This window comes from Leptodactylus fuscus, chromosome 5 (assembly GCF_031893055.1).
Source record: "Leptodactylus fuscus isolate aLepFus1 chromosome 5, aLepFus1.hap2, whole genome shotgun sequence".
NCBI classification, from domain to species: domain Eukaryota; kingdom Metazoa; phylum Chordata; class Amphibia; order Anura; family Leptodactylidae; genus Leptodactylus; species Leptodactylus fuscus.
The window spans coordinates 49,377,939-49,403,248 of NC_134269.1; the positions used below are offsets into that span (position 1 = coordinate 49,377,939).

Below are 25,310 nucleotides of genomic sequence, written 5' to 3' on the forward strand. Positions count from 1 at the left end.
CCTATTGTCCTCTTAGTAAAGGTGTACAGATGCCTGCAAAAGTGATATCTCCTGGCCTGGATGATAGAAAGTGCCGGCCATGTTTATTCAGGGTTATGTGAAGGCAGTGAGAGAAGATATAGCATTAGGGGTAGATTTATGGACAACAAACATATAATACCTACCCTCCATGATGGATATGTGTACAGCGCGCCTCCGTGTCCGGGGAACACTGCTTAACCTCAGTCCATGGCTGATTGAGGGGCAGCTACGACTTGGCACCATCCCCGCTCTGCACCACACAAGACAAGGTGTGTCAGTAAGGTTGTATTTTATATGTAACAGCACATGTTAGAGACGGTCACTGAAACTGTGTGCAAAGTCTAATCATTCATAGTCATGGCTAGTATATATCCTATAGATCATTTTTGCTTCTCTTATTGCTGACCAATATATCACATTTGTGTGGCTAGCTTACCCAAGTCAACAATAGTTTGTGTGCTATAATGTATATGGACTTTTTTCACAGAACCAGCACCATAGTTTTTGGAATTGCAGTTCAGCCCTCTTGATATGAATGAGGGTGAGCAGCATTACAGACACAGCCCATGGAGAGGACGGGTGCTCGCTGTTTCTGGACTGACGCTCCTCAACACTGGACAACCCCTTTAAGCCACGGAAGGTGGTAAATATTAAGTACCTGTGAATTTCAGGAGGCTCTCTCTTGATTTTGGCACTTGATTCCATTACTTCCTTAGCAACTCTGCCACTAGGGGGACAAGTAGCATTTTCAAAAAAGTCAAGACATGAACAAGATTTCAAAGTATTAGGAGTAGTGAACAAAATGTACTTAAAACCATGAAGAGGTGGTAAAAGATGGTGGAGTTGAGAACATGTGACGGTAGGTTGTTACTAGCATCAGGTGCCATTCTTTTGGTCCATCAGAGGGCCAGAAGGACAGGTTGCTAAAATAGCAGACACCAACAGAAAGTGAAGGAGCCCACGGACTGTAATGGGGTCTGTCAGGTGTCCGCTCTGAAAAGCCTTCACAAATAGAAGTGTTGGTTTATTTTTGTCAATTAACAAAATGTACAGATTGAACAAATGAGAAATGTAAATCCCAATATTTGGTGTGAGTGCCTGGAAGTGATGATATGGCGTCCACAGAGCCCTGATCTCAACATCATCCAGTCTGTCTGGGATTACATGAAGACACAGAAGGCTTGGAGCAAGTCTACACCCACAGAAGATCTGTGCTTAGTTCTCCAAGATGGCGGGAACAACCTCCCTGCCCAGCTTTACTATTACCTGCATGGACAGCTTCAGAAGAACCACAAATCACTTAACTCTCGAATTACCTGTATCGAAAGCGGCTCCCTTTAAAGAACAAGTTACTACTGGAAACTGTGCGCACCTGGTTGGAGTTCTCAAGTCTGCAGAGAGAAGACAAAAAAAGTGGTGAGAAGGTCTCTGATGTGAGAGGAGGACAAGACCTGCACGGATCACAAAGCAGAATACTGACTTGTAGAAAGACTGATTCTCCACGCCACATTTCCATAGGTGTTTGCAGGCCTCAGGAGTGGGCGCCAGGAATGTCAGCACCAAGCGCTTTTCCTACAGAGACAGACACTTAAATGTATATTTTAAGCTACATTTCATGGATCCAGAGAGAACAAATGCTGTCAAATCATGTCACTCCTGACAAGGGAAGGGCCTAAAATTTGACAGCCTCGCTATCTGATAGTTGGTTGCCCATGTACATTATATATATCCTGACTGACTGGTATATATAGGGCTTTTATGACTGATGAATAGACACACTCTGAATTCAATGTTTATTCCAGATATGAAGGCGGGAGAGCAGTACACTAAAAGCATAGAAGTGGATAATGTGATAGGGGCTCGCCTTTAGTGTGGCTTGTCTTATCCGTATTACTATATGGTAAGTTATAAGAACTGGACCAATAGGAAAACTGTTACACAAAAATGACAACCTACCAGCCATATTCACTCATACTTCACTCAGCAGCGGTGTCACTACCAGAGCACTTAGGGACATACACATAGTGAACTGGTGCAGGAGCCGAGATTTATCAATAGGCCCCAGCGTCAGAGTGGAAACCTACGCCAGGTACGAGTTTTAGTAAATCAGCCAAGCCGAGTCTTCCAGCACACATTTGGTGCAAAAAAGGGCCTTACGGCATACGTGTGCCTCACTAACATCCCTCTAATTTTCTGCAGATCTTTGTCAGATCAAGCTTAATTTTGGTGAAATCTATGGAGAATCTTAAGCCTCAAACGTACAAGATTAACAGCAGACTAGAATAAGCTGGATCTGCCAATGATCTGCCAATAAATATTTCATGTGCGTGACCTGCTTTAGACTAGAACCCCACAGTGATATTTGACTGCTACAGTAAAATCACAGCAATACTGCAAGACTGCAAGACAAGGCCCCTCAATGTTCCTCTATGGAAGAAAACACCCCATAGGTGTTTGTAGTGAGTCATTGTAATGCAGTGATATTACTGAGTATTAGAAGGTTTTAAGATGAGATTTTGTCTTGTCTTTTTCCGATTTCTACTGACTTATACTAATGAGAAAAAGACTAACAATGTTTTGAGCTTTTGACTTTCAGACTCCAGATCTCACCATCCACTACAGCTTCCAATGTAAGATCATTTTATAGACAATCCTCTTGGCTATCTCATACATAAATGTAACTATTTAGCATATGAGGAGTTATGCAGATTCTGGTCATGTGACTGTATTGTTTATGTTGTGCTCCTAAAAATCTAATTTAAGTTTTTATTATTTTGTAAATCTACCTTTGACATTCAAACACTGTCCAAGTCCTTCTGGGGATGTTCTCAAGCACATTCAACCTGGTCTCAACCAAAATCTGATCCCCGGTCTCTTCTACACGTTCCCAGTGTGCAGAGTGCATACTGGTTGACTCACTTGGGTACAAATACAGGTTTTTCTTCAACTCTTCCCACAATGGTGGGATTGGTTTGAGGTCTGGGGAATGTGGGGGCCAATCCCACACCTCTACTTCATTGTCTCTGAACCATTTCTTCACTAATCTGGATGTATGCTTCGGGTCATTGTCCTGCTGGAACACTACCATACCTATAGTACTTTAGTGTACGAAGTAACTCATCATGTAGGGTACTCAGATATAGCTCGGCATTGAAACCACCATCGATCCTGGTGAAGTCCAATGCCTTGGCTGTGAAACAACCCCATATCATAAGGCTTCTTCCATCTGTTCCATCAATTTATGGATCCGTTAGCCCCTTTTCCCTTGTTTCTTCCAGATCCATTTGCACCCATCAGAGCCCAGTCTATTGGCTTTTGTCTCATTGCTCCAAGTTACCAGTTTCCAATCTTCTACTGTCCACTTTTTTGCCAACTCGAGCCAATGACAATACTGAAGTGAAGGTTTCTACAACTTTTTTCAGGCCACCATTCCAGACTTGTGCAACCAATTGGCTTGCATGGACGTCTGTGATCTCACTATTATGAAGCATACAAGCCACCTCTACTACCATGTTTGTCATACCAGAACTGATGGACCTTGTGATAAGCTGACTTGTTGGCCCCGATATTTTGCCCTGACATCACCTCTTGACTTTTGAATGGATGGACGGACTTCATTTTGTATTCTTCCAACTCTCATACCGCTATCAATAAGCTAGATGATGAGGTTTCTCTTTTCTTGGGAAATCTTCTTTGTGGTTGATACTCTATTTGAGACAGTGACCTTTCAATTGGGAATCAACCTGATAACACATTGAGCTATTAGGGAATGTGAGAACAGGTTGTAATGTGTAGTATACAAGAAGAATTTTCTACCACCAGGAGCAAAATAGTAACAATGACAAGAATCTCAATAACTGAATATTCTAAATATTGGGAGAGTTGAGGCGCGTTTGATAAGGCAGATTTTGAGGGGTAAAAAGCCTCAAAAATCAGCCTGCAGAAAAATGTGAGTATATCCTATGCCAGCTTCTTACTCACCTCTCCCTCCAATGACAGGGTTTCACTATTCTTTCACAATAATGTTACATTTCCTTGTGTAATGTTGGGTGGTTTGGAAGGTCGGAAAGGTCTAAAATCCCTAAATACACAAGGTCCAGTTCTTAACCTAATCAATATACTAAGCAGGAATACGTCCAAACGATATGTATGCTGAAACGGCCATATGCAATAAAAGTATTCGGGTTGCTGTGTATACCTGTCCCATTCTGTATGTATACACATCAGTCATTCAGTAAAGGTATATATAGCTTCAGCTCGCAGCCCCTACGTTGTGTTCATCAAGCGTCATAACCATTCCAGTCAGTTAGTGTATATATATGTAGATTTTCACATCATCTAGTCACCCAGTATATATACCAGTCCATATGTATATACCAGTCTGTCAGGGTATATATTGACATTTTACCTCCTTCTCTCTCACATATAAATGAAAAGTTTTTCCTTCAAATTTCATTTTTGTGGCATCACTCCTGAAACAGAACAAACAAAAAGAAATAAAAATCACAAAGACTTTCACAAGGAAGAACAGAACGACAGGACGTATGACAAGAACGAGTGCATAGTGTGACCAAGGAGATGGCATTAGCATACAAAGACGTGGAGGGCGACATAGGAGAGGAGGGGGGGGAGTTGGATGAAAGCTGAACAGGTAGCTGAATTAACAATAGATAGCATCACAGTAAATTCACCCGCAGTACCATGTGGTGAGTGACTGGCCCACCGGTGCTTGTAAAATTGTATTAAACCTAAATATGAATCCTATTAAATGGGATTTACGGTCCTAACCTGTTTTTCATACTGATGACCTATCCACAGGATCAGAATATGTGATATGTCTGACACCCGGGCCTTACACAAGTAAGATGTGCAATGGACAGCCGGTGTGTGAAGGTTGCTACCACTCAAGTAATAGGAAGTCCCTGGAACTGCTGCTATTAAGTGGATGGGGCTGCAGCACAACTCCAATTACTTGAATAAGAAGGCCAACACGTACCCCAGTCTGCCACAGCAGCTTCTAATTTTGGTTAATCTCATCCACACATAGCAGAGACAAAGAGATGCAGAAAAGCTCAGATTTTGCAAACAAAGCAGCCCACTTTGAAATTCGTAGTCTGTGACCTGGTTCACATCTGCGTTCCATATTCCATTTGGGGACCCCCGTGAACAGAATACTGAACGCATTAAAAAGCGCTGAGCAATGAAAGCACTGGGACCCCATAGACTATAAAGGGGTCCGTGTGTTTTCCATGCAGTGTCCACATAAATCATGCAGAGAGAAATGTCGTTCTTGAAGTACGTTACTCTCCACAAGACTCATGCGGACACCATGTGAAAAACACATGGACTCCAAGGATATTGACTTGATCCCTTTTGCTGCCCTAGATCGCCAGGGATGCTAACACAAACACAAGCTGTAGACCCACTAGGTATCATGAAATTAACCCATTTACTACCCTACACCACCAGGAATGTAGACAATAGCCTTCACTACTCTACAATAAATATTACACTCTAAGGGTGCATGCACACTGAGTAACGCCGGGCGTGTATGAGAGCCGTACACGCCGGCATTACAGCAGACTGCCGAACACTTCCCATTCACTTCAATGGGAGCGCTCGTAACAGCGGCGTTTACGAGCGCTCCCATTGAAGTGAATGGGAAGTGTTCGGCAGCCCTGCTGTAACGCCGGCGTGTACGGCTCTCATACACGCCCGGCGTTACGTAGTGTGCATGCACCCTAAGGGAGCCTTCACACGGAGCTTACGCTGCCTGATTCTGAACGTAAAACTCGCTCCGAGTGTGCGCGTAAAAAACAGATCCCATTGACTTAAATGGGTGCCAGCATACGCGTGCTCCCCATTGAAATCAATGGAAGGCATTTTTACCTATTGCTTTCAATGTGATACGCGCGTATGCCGGCACCCATTCAAGTCTGTTTTTTACGCCGCTTACTCTGAACGAGTTTTACTTTCAGAATGAGCGAGCGTAAACTCCCTGTGAAGGCTCCCTAATACCAGTGTTGATCACAACCAGGTACTTTGTCATCCATATAATTATAGATAATATATTTCTGATACAATAGTATAAACACTTATTACAGTAAGATCTGTCCAATTTGGTGATATCTAACATGGACAATGATGTAGGGCTGAGCAGATAATAAGTTACAGTTCTATTCTAGGACAACACATCTGACGTAAAAATCATTCTAATAACAATATACTGTATATGCTAACATATGCATCGAAATACAGGAAAACACAGCAATGTTATGAAACCAGACTCGACTCCACTTGGGTAGTGGTCAAAAACTGTGCGACAGGACTTTAGGAAGGAGAAGATAACACAGACACAGATGACAAGACACATTGCAGAACAGGATACAAGACGAGACTCAAACTGTGTGCCTCCTGCATAGAGTCACCGATCCCTGCCCTGTGCCATCACAATAGCATGATAAAAATGCACAAGAGCATCTGACCTAACCACACAATGTGACTGGCATCAACAATATGCTGCCTATTCTATGGGGAACTGCTGAACGGCAAGCATCATAAAGATCCTACAACATGGCTGGCCTTGATCACCAACAACCCTTTGTGCAATATAAATATACATAGGTAAGGGAATAGCTTGTACGTTCAGGGTATGCTCAGACAAACTTTTTCTGAATCAGAAAAATCTAAGGTGGATTTCAAGGGAACTTCACATATGCACATCTGTTTAACCTTTAATTTTTGACGTGAATTTCATTGTGGATTGTAAAGGGAGTCTATCACTTTGTACACGTTTGGAAATTCTTTCTCTTGCCCAAGGGGATCATCCCAAAGTGTTAAAACCAGCCCCAGAACATTACTACTCCTCCATTATAGGAAGCTTGATACCAGAACCCAGCCCCGCATCAAACAGTATTTTCCCCTTGTGAATCTGTGTCCACATTACTAAGAAATCACTGGTTTTTGTCAATATGCAATGAGGGCATTGCTGTTTACTTCTATGGAGCAATGGCAACACCCTCATTGCACCAAAACCAGAAATATCTTGACACCGGAGATACCAATTCACTAGAGAAAGCACTGTTTTAATGCTAAACCTAACGTATCCATCTGCAGGGCTGGGATGATACGCTGGGTTTTGCTGACAGATTCCCTTTTACCCTTCAGTTCAATGCAATGACAAAAACAGGGGACATGACAAATCAGCATCTCATGCATTTGGATGAGGATCCATCAGCCCTGTTCACATGCTACAAAAATTTCCATAGCTATAGCCTTAATGGTTGGTTAATCCTTGTGTGGATAAGCAGCACGTCACCGTATACACTGTCAGCAGAGATCTGAGTAATTTCTGCCATGGATCTAGTAGTAAAATAGGAGTCGGATTTGCAATATGTAAATCCCAGCTATGTGAACATATCTTGTGGAGTAAAACTGCTCCTGTTACATATGTATGTGACTTGGCTGATAGGATTGGAGCAGGCGTCGCTAAATAAAATCTTGTGCCCCTGCTCACTGCACCACCATCACTACAGGCACTGGTTACAGGTAATATGTACTCTTATTAGAAGGGCTGATGTGGTTGTCTAAAAGTGTTCTGCTGAAAGGAGCAGTGATACAATATTCAGCTGGCAGGTTATGTTAGAATATTGCTCTACATATTTACTTATATACGAGGGAATGTCTGGCGCCCTAATAATGGGCATTCTCATGTCACCTAGTGATGAATGCGCTGTCTACACGCAGAGAGAAGAGAATACGGTGTTCCCAAAACTAGGCGATATGTCACAAAACTACACCGCGGGAACAGGAGAGAAGCCCTGGGGAATAGGATCACTGCAATTTATACAGATACCAGCAAATATAAAGAACACGGGGATGCATAATATCGCCGATGCTGGAAGGCAACACAACCGTTTGGCCGTCAAGAAAGATGTGTCATTTTTGTGTCCTGTTATCCTACATCCTCGCGTTCCAGCACAGTCCATGACCGCGCTTTATTGCTGTGGTGTGCCGCACAGCGCAGTGAAATTGATGTATCTAGGATTATATAACTTCATTATGTGGGTAACTCATCCTCCAGAGTCAGACAGAGAGTATGATATAATACAGTGGACAGTGCTCTTCTAGACTCACCATTTTATAAAGTGAACTCTCTTATTTCCCTGCAACACGATAAAGCCGAAAGGAGTAAAGGCCAAAAATGCATTGTTCCCAGAGACATCCTGAAAGATAGGGAAACAAAGAATAGAAAGGACAGGGAAAGAAAAGATGGAAGCTACAGAGAGGAAGGCGGAGGCTGTAAAGCAACAATAATTGGGGTATGAGGTACCTTACACGGATGAGGGTCCACTCCATAGGTCTCCAGAGTCTGAGCTTTTCTCAGAAAACATAGCTCTGCTTGAGCAGGTGACAAGCCACTACAAGGGAAACCAAGGGCAACACTGAAATTATGTGCACTGAAGACCAGTGTGTTTACACATGTACAAGTAATGGAACTGTCTCAGCTTTCAAGAATATCAGACATAAAATTGTCAGTCCCCAAAACTGTTACCTGTCTGCTGCAGCCCAGACTCCCTCAGCCAGCCCCTAATAATTCAGCAGAATGCTGACGTAGATCTCTGCCCAGTTATAGACAGAACTGTGCGGCTGTTGCACAGTCCTCTTTATACCCTCCCTCTGCACCTGTGTTCTGGAGTCAACAATTCCCAAATTTTTGCACAAGCCATACTCTACACAGAAATGTGTGACTTTTTGTGGATAGGAGAAAGCTTGGACAGCCACACCCCAACAGACTGAGAGTGGGTTCACACCTGCGCCCTTTAGGCAATCCAGCTGGGTTTCCGTCTTCTGCCCCAAGAAACTGGACAGGGGACAGAAATCCAGCAGTCAGTTTTCAAACCCATTCAAGTGAATGGTTTTGAAAAGTGAGCACCCGTGAGTGTTTTGTACCTGTCCGCGGCGAAACAGTTTGTTTTTTAATTGGACACAAAGTCCTGCATGTCCGACTTTGTGTCCAGTTAAAAAAAAACTGTTTGGCTGCGGACAGGTACAAAACGCTCACGGGCGCTCACTTTTCAAAACCATTCACTTGTCCAGTTTCTCGGGGCAGAAGGTGGAAACCCAGCTGGATTGCCTAAAGCGCACACGGGCGCAGGTGTGAACCTGCCCTTACTGTAATTTATGAAGTTAGCTATCTTAGTAAATCTGCGCCTAAATGTTCATCTTCCTGCCATGGCCTGTGGAAGACTCTACTCATCACCACTGTAGTGAATGTGAGAGACAGAGGGGTTTGGAAACAGCAACAGAGAGGAGAATAAGAAGTATGTGTGATAGGGGGTACCATGTGAAGGAGTTGTGAAAGGGGCTAGGGGAAGCAGACTTTGTAAGGGTTTGCTGACCGAGGACCAGTCTATGAAAGAGAAAGGAGCAGTAAGCAGTCTGTGTGAGAGGGGAAAAGGAGTAGCAGTTTATGTGAAAAAGGGAACATGGACAGAAGTCTGTGTAATAAAGCAGGTATGGGATGCACTCTGTGTAAGAAAGAAGGCATGGGGAGAAGTCTGTGTGAGAGAGGAGGCATGGGGAGAAGTCTGTGTAATAAAGGGGGAACTGTAGAGCAGTCTGTGTAATAGAGGGGAAATTGTAGAGCAGTCTGTGTAATAGAGGGGAAACTGTAGAGCAGTCTGTGTAATAGAGGGGGAACTGTAGAGCAGTCTGTGTAATAGAGGGGAAATTGTAGAGCAGTCTGTGTAATAGAGGGGAAATTGTAGAGCAGTCTGTGTAATAGAGGGGGAACTGTAGAGCAGTCTGTGTAATAGAGGGGAAATTGTAGAGCAGTCTGTGTAATAGAGGGGAAATTGTAGAGCAGTCTGTGTAATAGAGGGGGAACTGTAGAGCAGTTTGTCTCAAGACTTATCTGTCCATTCTAGTCTCAGCCGATGTGGGGTCAGTACCCAGACCCTCTTCCTTGGGCCAGACCAGTGATATTACCCTAAACCCATTAATTAGCCCAACTAATTATGGAAAATGATATCTTGCTGCTGCTTCGATTGTCCAGGTTACAATTGTCCACATTATGTAGTATATCCTAACTGGCTTGAATAGCTGTGATTAGAATATGGGATCTACATGACATAATGCACTGGCAGGGAGCACAAGTGGAGGTGTTCTTCTGTTAATAGAACCCCCCAAAATAAATTGATCACAGGTGAATTGCTAATGGGACTCCCATTGAACAGCTGTAAATTAAAGGGAATAAATCAGCAAGTGCTTAAATCCTCTGTAGCGCCACCACAGAGGAAAAAAAAAAGCACTGCATGTCTCCCATGTAAATCTATAGACTCTTCTAAAATGCAACAGCCTGATCCTCCAAAAAGAAAGAGAGAACCAGGCCTGCTCTGCTCTGATTCAGTGCTGCCCAGTATTAACTCCATATTAATTGAAGGGGTATTTGGCACAGTTTTTTCTAAACCAGACAACCCTCCAAGGATAAAGTGAGTCTATAATCCACTCCTGTTTTTAGGCACAAATAAATGAAAAACCTTCACCACGCTGCGCACGACAGCTGCGCTCTCCGATGACACTTTCCTCACCTCAGTTCATTCCGGTGAATCTCAGCGATCCGTCGTTCCAGTTTTTCTGAGTGTTTGGGGAGGAACTGGAACTTGGAACTATAACCCTCTGGATGTTTCCCAGGGTCATAATCCCCAATTTCAGCTGTTAGAAGGAACGAACATTAGTGAAGGTAAAACCACTTTCCAGTGGCAACAACTTGAGACACAGATGGCTCTAGACTTAGAAAGCTACAGATACAGGAGGTCAGGGGATGTAACAGCTAAACTAAGGCTCTGTTCATACTGGTGTAGGTGGTTTTTTACAGTCAGCATAATGTAACATGTTGCAGTACGGGGTCCAGTTAATAGAGGGAAAATGGATTCGTCCAACAAATCATAAGTGATTCTAACTCTTGTACAAATGAAATTCATGGCACCAGTGTGAACAGAGCTGTAACAGACACGGAAACATTATAACAAGTGTCAAGAGCAACGCCATAAATTACTAAGCGGAGACTATCTGTCAACAGAACATACCCTGTAATATGTAGGCTGCCAGTAAAGCAGCATCGGAGGTCTTACAAAGTAACCGGCCATGGTATAAATCCCTCTTCACTTGCAGGAAAACCAGATACCTGTAAGAATCAATCACAGACATCAGGAACATGCCCAAATAGTTCCAGCAGGGCAAAGATGCCAAAGAATACTTAGATATCTGAGGTCTTGTTCACATCTGCATTCATGGAGTCTGCTTGGGAGTCCCCCAAAGGGAATACTGAATGCATTAAAAAGCGGTGAGCACACGGACCCCATAGATTATAATGGGGTACGTGTGTTTTCCGCATGAGTCATGTGGAGAGAAAAGTACTTCAAGAACTACACTACCGTTCAAAAGTTCGGGGTCACTCGACCAATTTTGTGTTTTCCATGAAAACGCACACTTTTATTTATCAAATGAGTTGCAAAAAGAATAAAAAATAAGGTCAAGACATTGACAGGGTTAGAAATAATAATTTTTATTTGAAATAATAATTTTGTCCTTCAAACTTTGCTTTGGTCACAGAATGCTCCATTTGCAGCAATTCCAGTCTTGCAGACCTTTGGCATTCTAGCTGTTCATTTGCTGAGGTCATTTGGAGAAATTTCACCCATGCTTCCAGAAGCCCCTCCCACAATCTGGATTGGCTTGATGGGCACTTTTTGCGTACCATACGGTGAGGGTGCTCCCACAACAGCTCAATGGGGTTGAGATCTGGTGACTGCGCTGTCCACTCCATTACAGATAGAATACCAACTGCCTGCCTCTTCCCTAAATAGTTCTTGCATAATTTGGAGGTGGCGTTGGGTCATTGTCCTGTTGTAGGATGAAATGGGCTCCAATAAAGCGCTGTCCACAGAGTATGGCATAGCGTTGCAAAATGGAGTGATAGCCTTCCTTATTCAAAATCCCTTTTACCTTGTACAAATCTCCCACTTTACCAAAGCAAACCTGAGACCATCACATTACCTCCACCATGCTTGAGAGATGGTGTCAGGGACTCTTCCCACATATTTTCAGTTGTTCTACGTCTCACAAATGTTCTTCTGTGTGATCCAAACACCTCAAACTTCGATTCATCTTCCTCTGTCCAATGTCTGTGTTCTTTTGCCCATATTAATCCTTTCCTTTTATTAGCCAGTCTCAGATATGGCTTTTTCTTTGCCACTCTGCCCTGAAGGCCAGCATCCCGGAGTCGCCTCTTCACTGTAGACACTGGCACTGATGTTTTGCAGGTACTATTTAATGAAGCTGCCAGTTGAGGACCTGTGAGGCGTCGATTTCTCAAACTAGAGACTCTAATGTACTTGTCTTGTTGCTCAGTGGGGCCTCACACTTCTCTTTCTTCTCTGGTTAGAGCCTGTTTGTGCTGTCCTCTGAAGGGAGTAGTACACACCGTTGGAAGAAATCTTCAGTTTCTTGCCAATTTCTCACATGGAATAGCCTTAATTTCTAAGAACATGAATAGACTGTCAAGTTTCACATGAAAGTTCTCTTTTTCTGGCAATTTCTAGAGTTTAATCGAACCAACAAACGTAATGCTCCAGATTCTAAACTAGCTCAAAGGAAGGTCAGTGTTATAGCTTCTCTAACCAGCAAAACTGTTTTCAGCCATGCTAACAGACTTGTAACAAGGGTTAGAAGGGTTTTCTAAACATCTATTAGCCTTCCTATACAGTTAGCAAACACAATGTACCATTAGAGCACTGGAGTGATGGTTGCTGGAACTGGGCCTCTATACACCTATGTAGATATTGCGTTAAAAACCAGAGTCATTTACCACATTAACAATGTATAGAGTGTATTTCTGATTCATTTAATGTTATCTTCATTGAAAAAAAACTGTGCTTTTATTTAAAAAATAAGTAAATTTGTAAGGGACCCTAAACTTATGCCCGGCAGTGTACTTTCCTCTCCGCATGATTCGTGCGAACACCGCACGGAAACCACACGGACAACATTATAGTTTATGGGGTCCGTGTGCTTTCCACTTTTTAATGCGTTCGGTATTCCGTTCCGGGGGTCCCCAACCGCACTCCCTGAATTGAATACTGAACGCACATGTGAACCGGTCCTAAGCCCCATTAACTTATATGGGACAGAGTTTTGGGCATGCTTTGTAACCTGTGCAGGGTGAAGGGAGGTGAGCTATCTCCATCACCTGTTGTGAATGGTATGATACTGTGTTATCTACATATCAGCGTTCCCTTCCATTGTAATCCTGCCTGTTCTGATAATGAGTTGCTGCTTAGAAGTGATCAATACAAAGAAGGAAGTGTCAGCCTATTTTACATTACCCCTAATTCATGGGAGAGTAAGGTCCTAAGAGAGGTGAGTCATTTAGTGTCTTGCCCACCTAACAGAGGTCCCAATGACGGGGCAGGTGGACTTACAATTAGAGCTTGTTCAAAATGAATGTAAACACCAAGTATCTCATATTCATGTATCCGTATATACAGTAGGTACTTGCAGTAATGCTCCTGGTGCTAGCAGACTACTGTTGCAACCTTTTGTTTTTGCAATTGTCCTGCAGCCACAGCACCATGCACCTGCATTTCTTGTTTGTATTGTTGGGCAGTGCTGACCAACTTGTCTGTGTTTCTTGTATCAGCCTATTTTAAGGAATGAAAACTACAAGACTTCAAGATGAAAGAAAAAAAGATGAATAAAGACAAGGAAAAAAAGCACACAAAAATGTTAACATAAAAACTTGATATAATAGGCCATTTTCTGATAACAAAGAGATGCTGTTGAGAAGTGATCTCTACAGAGCAGGAATTATCATTCTATTTTATGGCTCAGTCATCATCCGCAAGACTTCAGAAGTTTTAAAAGAAAAAAAAAGGTGAAAAATAAAAGAAAAAAAGCACAAAAAGTAAAAACATAAAAGCTTGATATGAACAATAGACCATTTTCTAATGAGACATTACATGTGAATTCTCCAGCACTGCCCTTTGGGCGCTGCTAACAGGTTACAGATGTGTTTTTGGCAGCCTGTATAATGTCAACACACTGCCGCTGTGACTTGCTGATGGTCAGAGATTTCCCACCAGCCCTGCTGGACTATTATTGGAACGTTCCAACTTGTAAAGGGCATGATACCAACAATAACATTATACCAGAGATCCCTTAGGTACACAGTTCCCTAATATAACCATGTCACTGGTTCCGAACTTGGAGATTCATTTTTAATGTATAACTTCAACATGACTGAACAATTTTCTGGCACTCGCTGGAAGTCGGCGGATAAAGTAACATTTGTAGAACAATTCCAGGCGGCTGTACGGTTTCCATGCAGTGAACACCTTTTAGAGATTACATCACTTTCACATGTTTGGCAGGCTGCTCAAAACATCCCAGAGGGTAATGAGACACCGGCGTAATGAGGAAAGGATTTGTTGGTTAGTGAGATACAAGATGGAAAGATTAAGACACAAGTGAATTGATACATGGCATAGGCTCAAGCCTAAGGAAGTCGCAGATGCAGAGAAGGATTCTGTAGTGTAAAGTATTATAAGGGGCTACAATGCAGCGAGGACACAGTCCAGGAATAGCCCACAGACCCAGAATGACTTCCAGCTACTGCAGACTGGCCCTTGTACAATGCCCTATCTGATGAAGATGTCCTGACTGAGATGCTGATTTACTTTTGCACGCTATAGCTGATTTTGCACAGTTTAAGAATTTCATGGCGATAAGCTGTGGACACGTACTAACAGGATTACACAGCCTCAATGCTTCTATATGGGGACAAACAGCACAATCTGACATGGTCACATTGTTTTCTGGTGCTTTACAATTGTGATTTTTTTTTCCTAAAAGGGAACATTAAAGTTAGGCCTTATTCACATAATAAATATTTCCATTACACTTTATCACTGTGTAGTCTCCACTCCTGGTTCTGCAGAACAATGACGTGTGTATAAGGCCTTACAGCATGGTCACAGCAGCACCATGACCTGATACATAATAGGACAAAGCGTAAAAACATCAGGTAAAAGTAGAGAATAGAGCAGTGTATTGTTATACAAGAAGGCGAAATGTGCAGCAGACTCTCCCTGATCACAGTTTGTAACCACTGGTGTAATATAACAATCTCCTATACATTGTATGTTATTGAGTTGTTCTTATACTACTATACTAAGACACTTTTTTTTTTTTTTTTTTTTTTTTTAATTAGAATCAACAGTACCATGTGCTGTCTGTGAGAGCACGCCAAGTAAAGTCCCCATGTTGCAGAAACGCAACTTTTTTTGTTGCAGATTTTGCTGTATTTTTTGTTGTAAAAAAAAAAAATTCTTTATAGCCATTCTTGGCTTTGGCACAAAAAATCCACAGCAAAATCTGTAAGAAAAAAAGCTGCATTTTTGCAACATAGGGTCTCATGCATACAGCCTTGTGAATACCCCCAATGAAATCAATGAGGGAGATTTATTATGATTTGACGCTAGAATAAAAATATATTGTGCCATATTTAAAAAAAATAAAATAAAATGCACAAACCTCGGGACTGTGAGTTTTTAAACACTAGCTGAAACATAAATTATCACAACTAGTACACCACCTTCCTATAAAAGTGGCATGGCAAGAACATGCTGGGGGTAGATCCATCGCCTGCACCAGATTTATAATTTACTCCAGAAAACTGTCTTTAGGCTAAGTTCAAACAGAGTATTTTGGACCGAAATTTGACGTGGAGGCCGCCTCAGGTTCTGGTCCAAAATACGGAGTAGCTGCGATTGGATGCCACGCACTGCAATCTGAATTAGGCTCAATGAATGGGCCTAGTCGAGAGTGTCTTCAGGTGGATTCGCGAGGCGCAATCCGCCTGAAGAATGAGCATGTCCAAACGGAACAAACAGCTCCCGGAAAAAAAAGAGACGACCGGCTCTCACTGAAATCAATGGGAGCCGTCTTTTTGGTCAGGATTTTGAGGTGAATTTGGCCTCAAAATCCTGACCAAAAGACTCCATGTGAACTCAGCCATATACAATGTGTTCCGAAAATGAGTGCTTGATGGCGTTTTTCACTATTGTGTGTATGTTGATGACGCTTTCTGTAGCTGGGCTATTACCAGGGTTGTGGGAAAGCTGTGTATTCAATAACACTCGTTTTTTAGAATCATAGTAGATTCATTTTAACTGTGGAATCACAATCATATACTTTATAGATTAAGGGAAGGAAAAACACATCAAACACTCAGTGACAAATGGAAAAATGGACAACCCATTTAAGTGATGCCCTGTCCTGTGAATTGTAGATTCCCTTTTAGGCCAGGGTCCCACGGGATGGAAATGCCACAATTAGCCCGCAGTGGATACGCTACCGGAAAAAATTGCAGCGTTTTACAGTGAGGGCAAAGTGGATAGTATTCTAGCGAATCCCATGCCCACTTTGCGGTAAAAACCGCAGTGCAGACATGCTGTGATTTCCAAAACCAGCACGGTTTTGGAAATCGCAGCATGTCAATTATAGTTACTGAAACGCTGGTGGTTTCCCCATAGGTATAATTGTAACAGAAAGTTCGTAGAGGAAAACTCTGCAAACTTTCTGTCTGAAGCGCTGCAGGAAGAACCGCAATACGTTGCCACCGCTGTTTCTCCGGCAGCGCTTTTTAGATGTGGGATGTCCCATGGGGCCTTAGCCTTACTGCGTATATTAAAAATGTTAGTTTGCTCTTTATTATGTTTCTCACAAGTTTATGTTCAGGAGTAAAACAGACTGATGTCTAACGTTCAATTTAAACGAGGTCCAAAAGCTGGAACGTAAGCACAGGTTTAACACCCCTACACCATATCCCTTAGGGTGTCTATACAAAGTGTCACACTAGAGTTTGTATTCCGTCCGCAAGGAGTCCGCATGGAGACCCCCCTGGACGGAATGCAATCGCAATTGCAAGTGATGTGCTTGCAAAGCACATGGAGTTCATACTATAATACGAATGAATTGTGCAGGCAGTGCGCGGCAAGCACACAGAGCCCATTATAGTCTATGGGCTCCGTGTGCTTAACTGCACAGTGTTTGCATTAGCGTTGGTATTCCGTTCGGGGGGGTCTCCATGCGGACGGAATACAAGTGCTAGTGTGAACCAACCCTTAGAGGTAACAACTCCTGTACTATAGTGTCATAGGTACTGCCTACCAATGAGTGGTTATCCTCATGTATATAACGCAGCTCGGGAACATCATGGGCATTCCAAATACTCTGCAACTTAATGCAATCTATTCTTCCTTATGAGGTCCTGTTCACACTTGCAGCTTGATCACTATTAACTCTGCAGTTCTTAGACCCTCCAGAAACATTTCCATACATAATGTCTGGCTGATGTCAGGGCCTGTCTTTTCTAGGTGGGCCACTTTAATGTTATTGCATCCCCTCTCCAGTAAATAGTCGGAGTGCCATTAGGAGCCATACAGGTGGCCAGAAATAACTGGTGACATGGGCAGGAATTGTGTCCTGTGGCAGCTGAAAACTAAGCCTGGGATGGGTCACATCTCCTGATACAAGTATATTAGGAAACTACTAGAAGAGCATTTTCCTAACAGGCAGAGTTGCCCCTTATAGAGTGCACATTATCTATAGTGTAGCACTATGAATGACTAGGAGAGGGTTATTTTGTTGACGCTCTGTTTCTCCACAGGAGCCTATAGTTGTCTACAGCTTCTATTCAGCAAGAACAGCTTTGGATGGCAGGAAAGATCTGCGTCAGACTTCCAGGAAGGTCACGGGCTGGAAAGTCTTAAAACTGGATGATAAAAATAAACCCGTCACTCACCTGGTGATTTCTTCCTTCAGAGCTGCTGGATCTGGAGGATAGAACTTCACCCGAAAGCAGAGGATAAAGGGCGGGCGAGCTGGAGAGGGTTATGAAATGAACATAAGGGGGTTAGTATTACAATCTGACTACATCATCCAACAAATATATTCACCATCTGCTGCCATTATATACAAATACACATCCAGGCTGAAACATCAACACATGCAGGAGCGCAGCCATCTGCATACAAATCAATGAACCAAATCAGCTTCTTACACCAGGTTCACACTAGTGCCAGGTGTCCATGTCTAGAAGAACCAACAAATAGACCGCTAAAATAGCGACAACAATGGACCTTGTGGCTACAATGGGGTCTATTGGATGTTATGTTTAACTGAAATTTGTGGACAAAAAAAAGTCAGGTTTGGTGCAATTTTTGGACCGGCGATTTTAGACGGACACTGCAACAGTGATTCCAGTACAGATGTGATGCTACCCATGTCCCATTTTCCACACACACGTGCATGGCTACATTCATGTGCATAGGGACGTGGCTTACTGCAAATATATTTTCACCATATGCATCAGACATATATGGTCTGTCAAGCACATTCTACTTTACCTCTCATTTGTTTGGCAATGCCTTTAGTAAACTCCAGCCAATGCTAAAAAAGAAAAGAAAGAAAAGCGTCACATAAGAGACCACAGCGTTCATATTCCACCAAGGATTATAAGACGGTTGCGCACAGTGGCCTAGGCTAGATCATGACCACAGATTACATTTTTGCATTTCAAGACCTTGAGTCACTCATTTATAGATATTCATGGCAAAATTGTGACAACTACCTGTTTGCAGTTGTTCCAGGTACCCCCTAACTGTTGTGGCTTTGTAAATTTCAGCATGTTAATCATACCTATGGAAACGCTGGTGGTATCCATATAATTATAATGGAAGCAGACATTTTTCTGTGAAAAGCGCTGCGGGAAAAACCACAATATTTGCAACTGCGTTTTTTTCCCACAGCACTTTTGCTGCGGCCTTCTAAGTGGGACCTTAACCTAAAGGGGTTATCCAGAGTTTATTCTTGATGGCCTATCTTTAAGACAGTCTATAAATATTAGATTTGTTGGGGTTAGACACCCAGGACCCCAACAGGTAAGTTGTACCAGGGCTGCGTGGCCCCCGGTAATGTTTAAAGGGATTCTACCATTAAAATCAAATTTTTTTTCTCAATCACACATCGGAATAGCCTTAAGAAAGGCTATTCTTCTCCTACCTTTAGATGTCTTCTCCGCGCCGCCGTTCGTTATAAATCCCGGTTTTCATTGGTATGCAAATGAGTTCAATTCTGCGAGAGAACTCTCCTGCGCCGCCTCCATCTTCTTCAGGAACAGCCTCTTCACATGTCTTCTTCCGATGCGGGTGGTCAAGCTTCTAGGCTTCCGGCCTAGGGCAGAGCCGACTGCAAATGCCCACAGGCCACAAGAAAATTGCCAATTACTTACTGTGTAAGTGGCTGTTTTTCTTGCGGTCGCGGGCATGTGCAGCCGGCTCTGCCCGAGGCCTAGAGGTTTGACCACCCGCACTGGAAGAAGACGCGTGAAGAGGCTGTTCCTGAAGAAGATGGAGGCGTCACTGGAGAGTTCTCTTGCAGCATTGGGGACACCCCCAGTGCTGTTTGAGCGCTGGGGCCTGCCTCCAGTGCAGCGAGAGAACTCATTTGAATTACCGACGAAAACCGGGATTTATACTGAACGGTAGCTCAGAGAAGACATCTAAAGGTAGGAGAAGAATAGCCTTTCTTAAGACTATTCCGAAGTGTCAAAAAAATAAATCGATTTTAATGGTAGAATCTCTTTAAAAACTGCAAGCTGCACTGATAACTCACCATACAAACTGTAGTGGTAGTGCAGGTACTGCAGCGCTGCCCCATAGACTTACCAAGAGTCGCCTGAGGGTCCCAGGATAGGCCATGAATTGTAAAAACTGGATAACCCCTTTAATGTATGTTGAATGTGTACTCAAATATCCTGCTCAATATAAGACTGTGAGTCACTGACCACTATAACTATAATGACACCTAGTGGCCAAGAAAAATTAGGCTACCATACACATTACACTTTTATTGGCCAAACAGACCAATTTTGGCCAACAGTTGATCATAAAATGCTGCAAATGACTGTGAAGGCCGATGGCTGACTTTTAGTTACCCAAATACTTTGTGGCCTGTTGGATATTTGTGGCCGCTAAAATTATATGACAAGATTGGCTGAATTCCCTGATCATTTGCCATACAGCGCTGATTCAATTCAGTTTCCTAAACAGCCCCCCATCAGTAAATTTAGTTGCTTATGCTGATGGTGGGATTGCTTGTCTGAATAATGGCAAATCGTTATCTATCAGGTTTTCCCAGAAATAATGCAATCATGCCACATGATAGAGTAATGTCACATTTATCATCTTTTATCAATGTGCAGTACATGTAATGGACACGGCTGCAGGTGACATCACAAGGTGTTACCGTACATATATACGTAGGAGATGTTCCCGTTCTTCATTGATACTTTGTATGTAGCACATGGACAAGGTTCAGGGCTTGCTATGACACTGTGCATTCCTGGCTCAGCTGCAATAGCACGCTGGGGAATATTTGCTATAACCACGTTCCACAGGTTGAGCAGGCTATTCTTAGAGTAACTGCGGATTCCTATATTCAGTTGGAGAGTGGGAAGTTCACTAAAAATACTCATTACCTTGCACGCAGCAACACAATGCATTCACTGTGACGGAAACGCGCAGGGTTACAAGGTGTTGATTGGTAAATGTAGCGTCATGCCGGATATTATATGTTCTGACCCGCATGACTAGCAGAGCATTTTACTCTCTACAGCAAGAATCTGGCCTGTACGCACCTACATAATAATTCAATAGAAATGGACCGCCAAAAAATAGGTCAAATCCTATTTCTGGTTGTTTTCATGGATACCTCAATAGACTCAACCCTATGTGAGATCCGTGAAAACAGGTGTCCAAGGATGCAAAATGGCCTTTAAAAAACTTGGGCTTACTCACAGGGCAGTGAAAAAACAGCATGTGACAGCCGTTCTAATAAGGCTCAGGCCCGACGTAGCAGGCTGCGTTAAAATAGTGATGCGGGAAAAACCACAGCGCCAATGTATTGCGTTTTTCCCCACAGCGATTTACACAGAAAGTCCACAGAGGTTTCCTCTGCTGTCTTTCTACTTCAATTATATCTATAAGTGACATGCTGCGATTTCCATAACTGCAACGGTTTTAGATATCGCAGCGTATTTTTTCATGCTCCCTTTGTCCAAACTCAATAGAATTCAATGGATCTGGTTTTTAATGGATGTGAACTGAATGAAGTCCGATTCTGAAATAAAATGGATGACACTCAGCCAGCAAAAATGGAAAGGAAACAAAATAGCAACAAATGTTTTGGGACTTTTTTGCATCAAGAATGGCATCGCTATTACTACACAGAGATATAATGGAAAGACTTAGTCCTGGTTCACATCTGCGCATGGGTTCCGCTTGTGGACCCCCCGTCCCGAATGGAAACCTAATCCTTCTTAAAAAGCAGTTACCTTAGGAAACCCATGGACCCCATAGACTATAATACAGTCTGTGTGGTTTCCGTTCAAAAAGGGCGAAAAGTGTGTACAGTTGAGCGCTGCTTGCTGCACTTTTCTTTCCGCATTTTTCAGGGAAAGGGAAATTGGATGCTTGTACGGAGACAGGCGCAGATGTAAACTGAGCCTTAAACCTGTTTTGTGTTTTAGATCTGCTACTGGATTTGAAACAAATCACTAAACAAAACACTGACATGTGAAAAAGGCCTAAGGCGGAGGCCCCATGTTGTGGAAATGCAGCATTTTTTGTTACAGATTTTGCTGTGGTTCTTTGTGCCAAAGTCATGAGTGATTAGATAAGGAATGGAGAATATAAAGTAAGCTCGTAGACGTTTCCCTTCTGTTAAATCCATTCTTGACTTTGGCTCAAAAACTGCAGCAAAATCTGCAACAAAAAACGCTGCATTTCCGCAACATGAGCCCTTAGCCTAAGGTTGCTTTCACACTTCCGAGTTTCAGACATGAGACTCGGCCCTTGTGAGTGCCTTTTATCCAGCCTGTACCTCATGCTAGGAGAGGGACTCATAGAATTAATTCTAGTTATATATGATGTACGGAGTCCCTGCCTCCCAGTGACATACTGTCCTGTAGTGATAAAGGTATAAGATACAGGACAGGAAACAAGACACTTACACAGTCTGAGGCTCACGTTCAAGATTTGGTAGTGTGAAAGCAGCCTACTTTCCTAGTGCCTGCAACCATATTGTCAGTGAAGTACTAGGTTCCTTGTGCACTTCTGGCGACCTGAAGGAGGGCCACACATTTTTATCAGTTATCAATGTACGAAAGGAAAGCCATTGGCATGAAATCTGGACAAAAACAGGCAGATTTATGCTTCATAGCCCAATCACCAGCTGAGGGTGTGCCTTATATATGACGGGTGTATACTCCAATGGGCCTTGCAGGGTTCATAGCTGGCGTCCATCTTCTGCATGATTTACAAATGAATTCTCAGCACTTTTCAGAAAGTCACATTTTTGGTTCAAAAACCTGATTTGTGCCTTGTATGCTAGAAAACTACGCAGTATAATAAATTTGCCCAAAATTGTTTGTGTACTGCCAGGAATACTGTATTATCATATTACCATCCTCATATAGGCATCTTACAATATACTACACATCTCATGTGTACAGCCAGCTTTAGATGCAACCTTCCAAATGTAAAGGGGCTGTCTAAGATTAGAAAACATGGCTGCTTCCTTCTAGAAACAGCACCACACCTGTTTTTGGGTGCTGTTCAGGACCATTTAAATAAATGGGGTTCAACTGCAATACCGGACCCAACCTTTGTACCTCTTTATAAGATACTAGTCAGACCCCACATGGAATATGATATATAGTTCTGGGTGTCAGTATAGAAGGAGGACATGGCAGAGCCGGAGAGGGTTTACAGGCAGATGACTCAAGTAATTACAAGAATGTGTGGATTTCAGTGCAAGGAAAGATTATTTAGTTTGGAGACAAGGCAGCTTACGAGGTGACCTAAGTACCATGTATAGATATATCAAAGGTCAACAGAGAGATCCTTTAATGATCCTTTAATGCCCCTGCCTGTAACTACAAGAAGGCAGCATCTACTATGTCTAGAGGAAAGACTTCATAAAAATGGGCACTTATTCTCTACGAGCAGTGCGACTATGGACCATGATGGATTATTTTTTCCTTTAATGAGTTTTAATGTCTTCCTTGTAACACACAATATCCCAAGTTACGTGTTCTACATTACTGAAATGGGTTGTTAATCCAGGGATTTAGTCTGATCTTCACAGTTAGAGTCTGAATTTTGCCCCTGACACAGGAAGAATGAGCAAAAACCTCAGAAGAATCATTTTGCCTTCCTCTAGATCAGTAGCATTGCTAGCAAATGCCCAGGGTCTTTGGCAGTCCCACAGGGGTGTTGGGTTGGTTACTGCCACATTCAACTGTGAATACATGTGAATGAGATTGAAAGCTAGCAGGAAAGACGTGCCATGATCTGACATCACAGAGGATATTGGCAGCTGATACGCAGTTATTACCGTCACCCCTCAGACGCATAGACAAGCCCGTCCACAGGAGGCAAGCATGTGCTGGATTAATGGAATGGGAGGGCATTGTGGCTGGTGTAAGGAAATTGTAGCTAACAATGGCTGTCATGGAGGGCACAGTAGTTGGCATGAGGGCATCAGACGTCAGAGAAGCTGTCAAATGTGAGTCATTGGATTTACTTGTTGTTATTCTCCATCCGTGCCTGACAAGATCTGTACTTAACTCTCTGGTGTATAGAGGTAATAACGGGTCATGTTACAGGCATGTAATTTAGAGTCAGAGGTATACTATAAGAAATGCTAGTTATTATGGGCCAAGCAGCACACATGTTAGTGAGAAAAAACTATTTCCAAAGCAGATATTTTCTGACATTATATTAAAAGGTTCCTTACCCCGCAGTTCTGCATGTCCCAACTCCCTTCCCCCTGAGACCCCAGGGGTTTCCGGGGCCTAGTTCCTATCCCTACTGTGGATCAATACTATAGGAGAATTGCTTGAACTCCACAGACCCTAAATGGCCACTTTATTAGAGACACCTGCCCTTTCACAATTGCAGCTTCCCTGTATGGAAACTAGACATGTGACCCCGCTGTGCAGCCTAAAATCAATTCAGTATGTTTTCAGTGAATCCGTTTTAGTGTGAGTCCACATCAGAATGGGAAAATTGAGCAATATGAGAAACTTGGAACAAGTCATGGTCATTGGTGCTAGATTGGCCAGAGTCAGTATTTCACATAGTAAGACTGAGTTCACACGGGGTATTTTGGTCAGGATTTTGAGGCCGTATTCGCCTCAAAATCCTGACCAAAAAGACAGCTCTCAATGAAATCAATGGGAGCCGGTCAGGTCTATTTTCCAGAAGCCGTTTGTTCAGGCTCCCGGAAATAAGAACGGACATGCTCATTGTTCAGGCCGATTCGCCCAGCGAATTTGCCTGAAGACACTCCCTCCTCCCGACTAGGCCAATTCATTGGGCCTAATCCGGAGCAGAGTGCGAGACTGGATGCCTCCGCCTTAGTTTCTGGACCAAAAAAAAACCCCATGTGCACTCAGCCTAAGGATTTGTTGTGCAGCGTTGTTGAAAGTATAGTGAGAATGGTGTGACTGAGAAAAACATTTAGAGAAGGGGATCCCATGGATGTAAGTAACTCCTTGCTATAAGGGTCAGAGGAGGACGTCAATAAACATTCCAAAAAACAGGTGGTGCACAGCAAGCAAATCGCAGCCAAATACAATGCCGATGCTCCATCTAAGGAGTCAGAATAAACAAGTCATCGCTCTTTAGCACAGATGGGATATAACAGCAGGTGACCAGTTCCAGTGACATTGCTGTCTAAGTGCCCTTATACAAGGGGCAATGACTGGGACACTTAAAAATAAGGAACGTTCCCAATAATTTACCCATGTGATTGTACAGATAATCACCGACTGATGGTCCAAACGCACAATCATCAGGTGATCATATTGTAAGCATAAAAACCATAATGGTCGGCAGCACATGCCACATGGAACAAAGGCCAACTATAGGAACCGTTCACCCCCTTGCAGCAACCATGATCTGCTGCACAGAAATATAGTATTTCACCAAAGATTGGGAGCAAACACCTTCGTTCCCTATTTTTGCTGCTGGATCAGCCCATGAACAAAGGACTTAAGGGAAACAAAAAGATGAATCCAGACTTCTGATGCTAATGGGAGGGTCAGAATCTGACGCAAGCAAGCCATCCTATGAGGTGTTAGTAGTTCTGGTGGTGAAGTA

At 42.9% G+C, this 25,310-nt stretch overlaps 1 protein-coding gene across 1 annotated transcript in view; it reads right to left on the reverse strand.

The window, feature by feature from the left end:
- FRMD5 (FERM domain containing 5) overlaps positions 1–25,310 on the reverse strand; it is a 53,596-nt gene that overhangs the window by 6,240 nt on the left and 22,046 nt on the right. The window contains exons 3-13 of the mRNA XM_075273164.1: positions 18,492–18,534; positions 17,888–17,966; positions 11,112–11,209; positions 10,614–10,737; positions 8,354–8,441; positions 8,158–8,246; positions 4,430–4,493; positions 1,502–1,593; positions 1,338–1,412; positions 680–748; positions 165–271 (exon numbers count right to left, since the gene is read on the reverse strand). Of these exons, the coding sequence (XP_075129265.1) occupies positions 165–271; positions 680–748; positions 1,338–1,412; positions 1,502–1,593; positions 4,430–4,493; positions 8,158–8,246; positions 8,354–8,441; positions 10,614–10,737; positions 11,112–11,209; positions 17,888–17,966; positions 18,492–18,534 (928 nt within the window). The remainder of the gene's footprint in view (positions 1–164; positions 272–679; positions 749–1,337; positions 1,413–1,501; positions 1,594–4,429; positions 4,494–8,157; positions 8,247–8,353; positions 8,442–10,613; positions 10,738–11,111; positions 11,210–17,887; positions 17,967–18,491; positions 18,535–25,310) is intronic.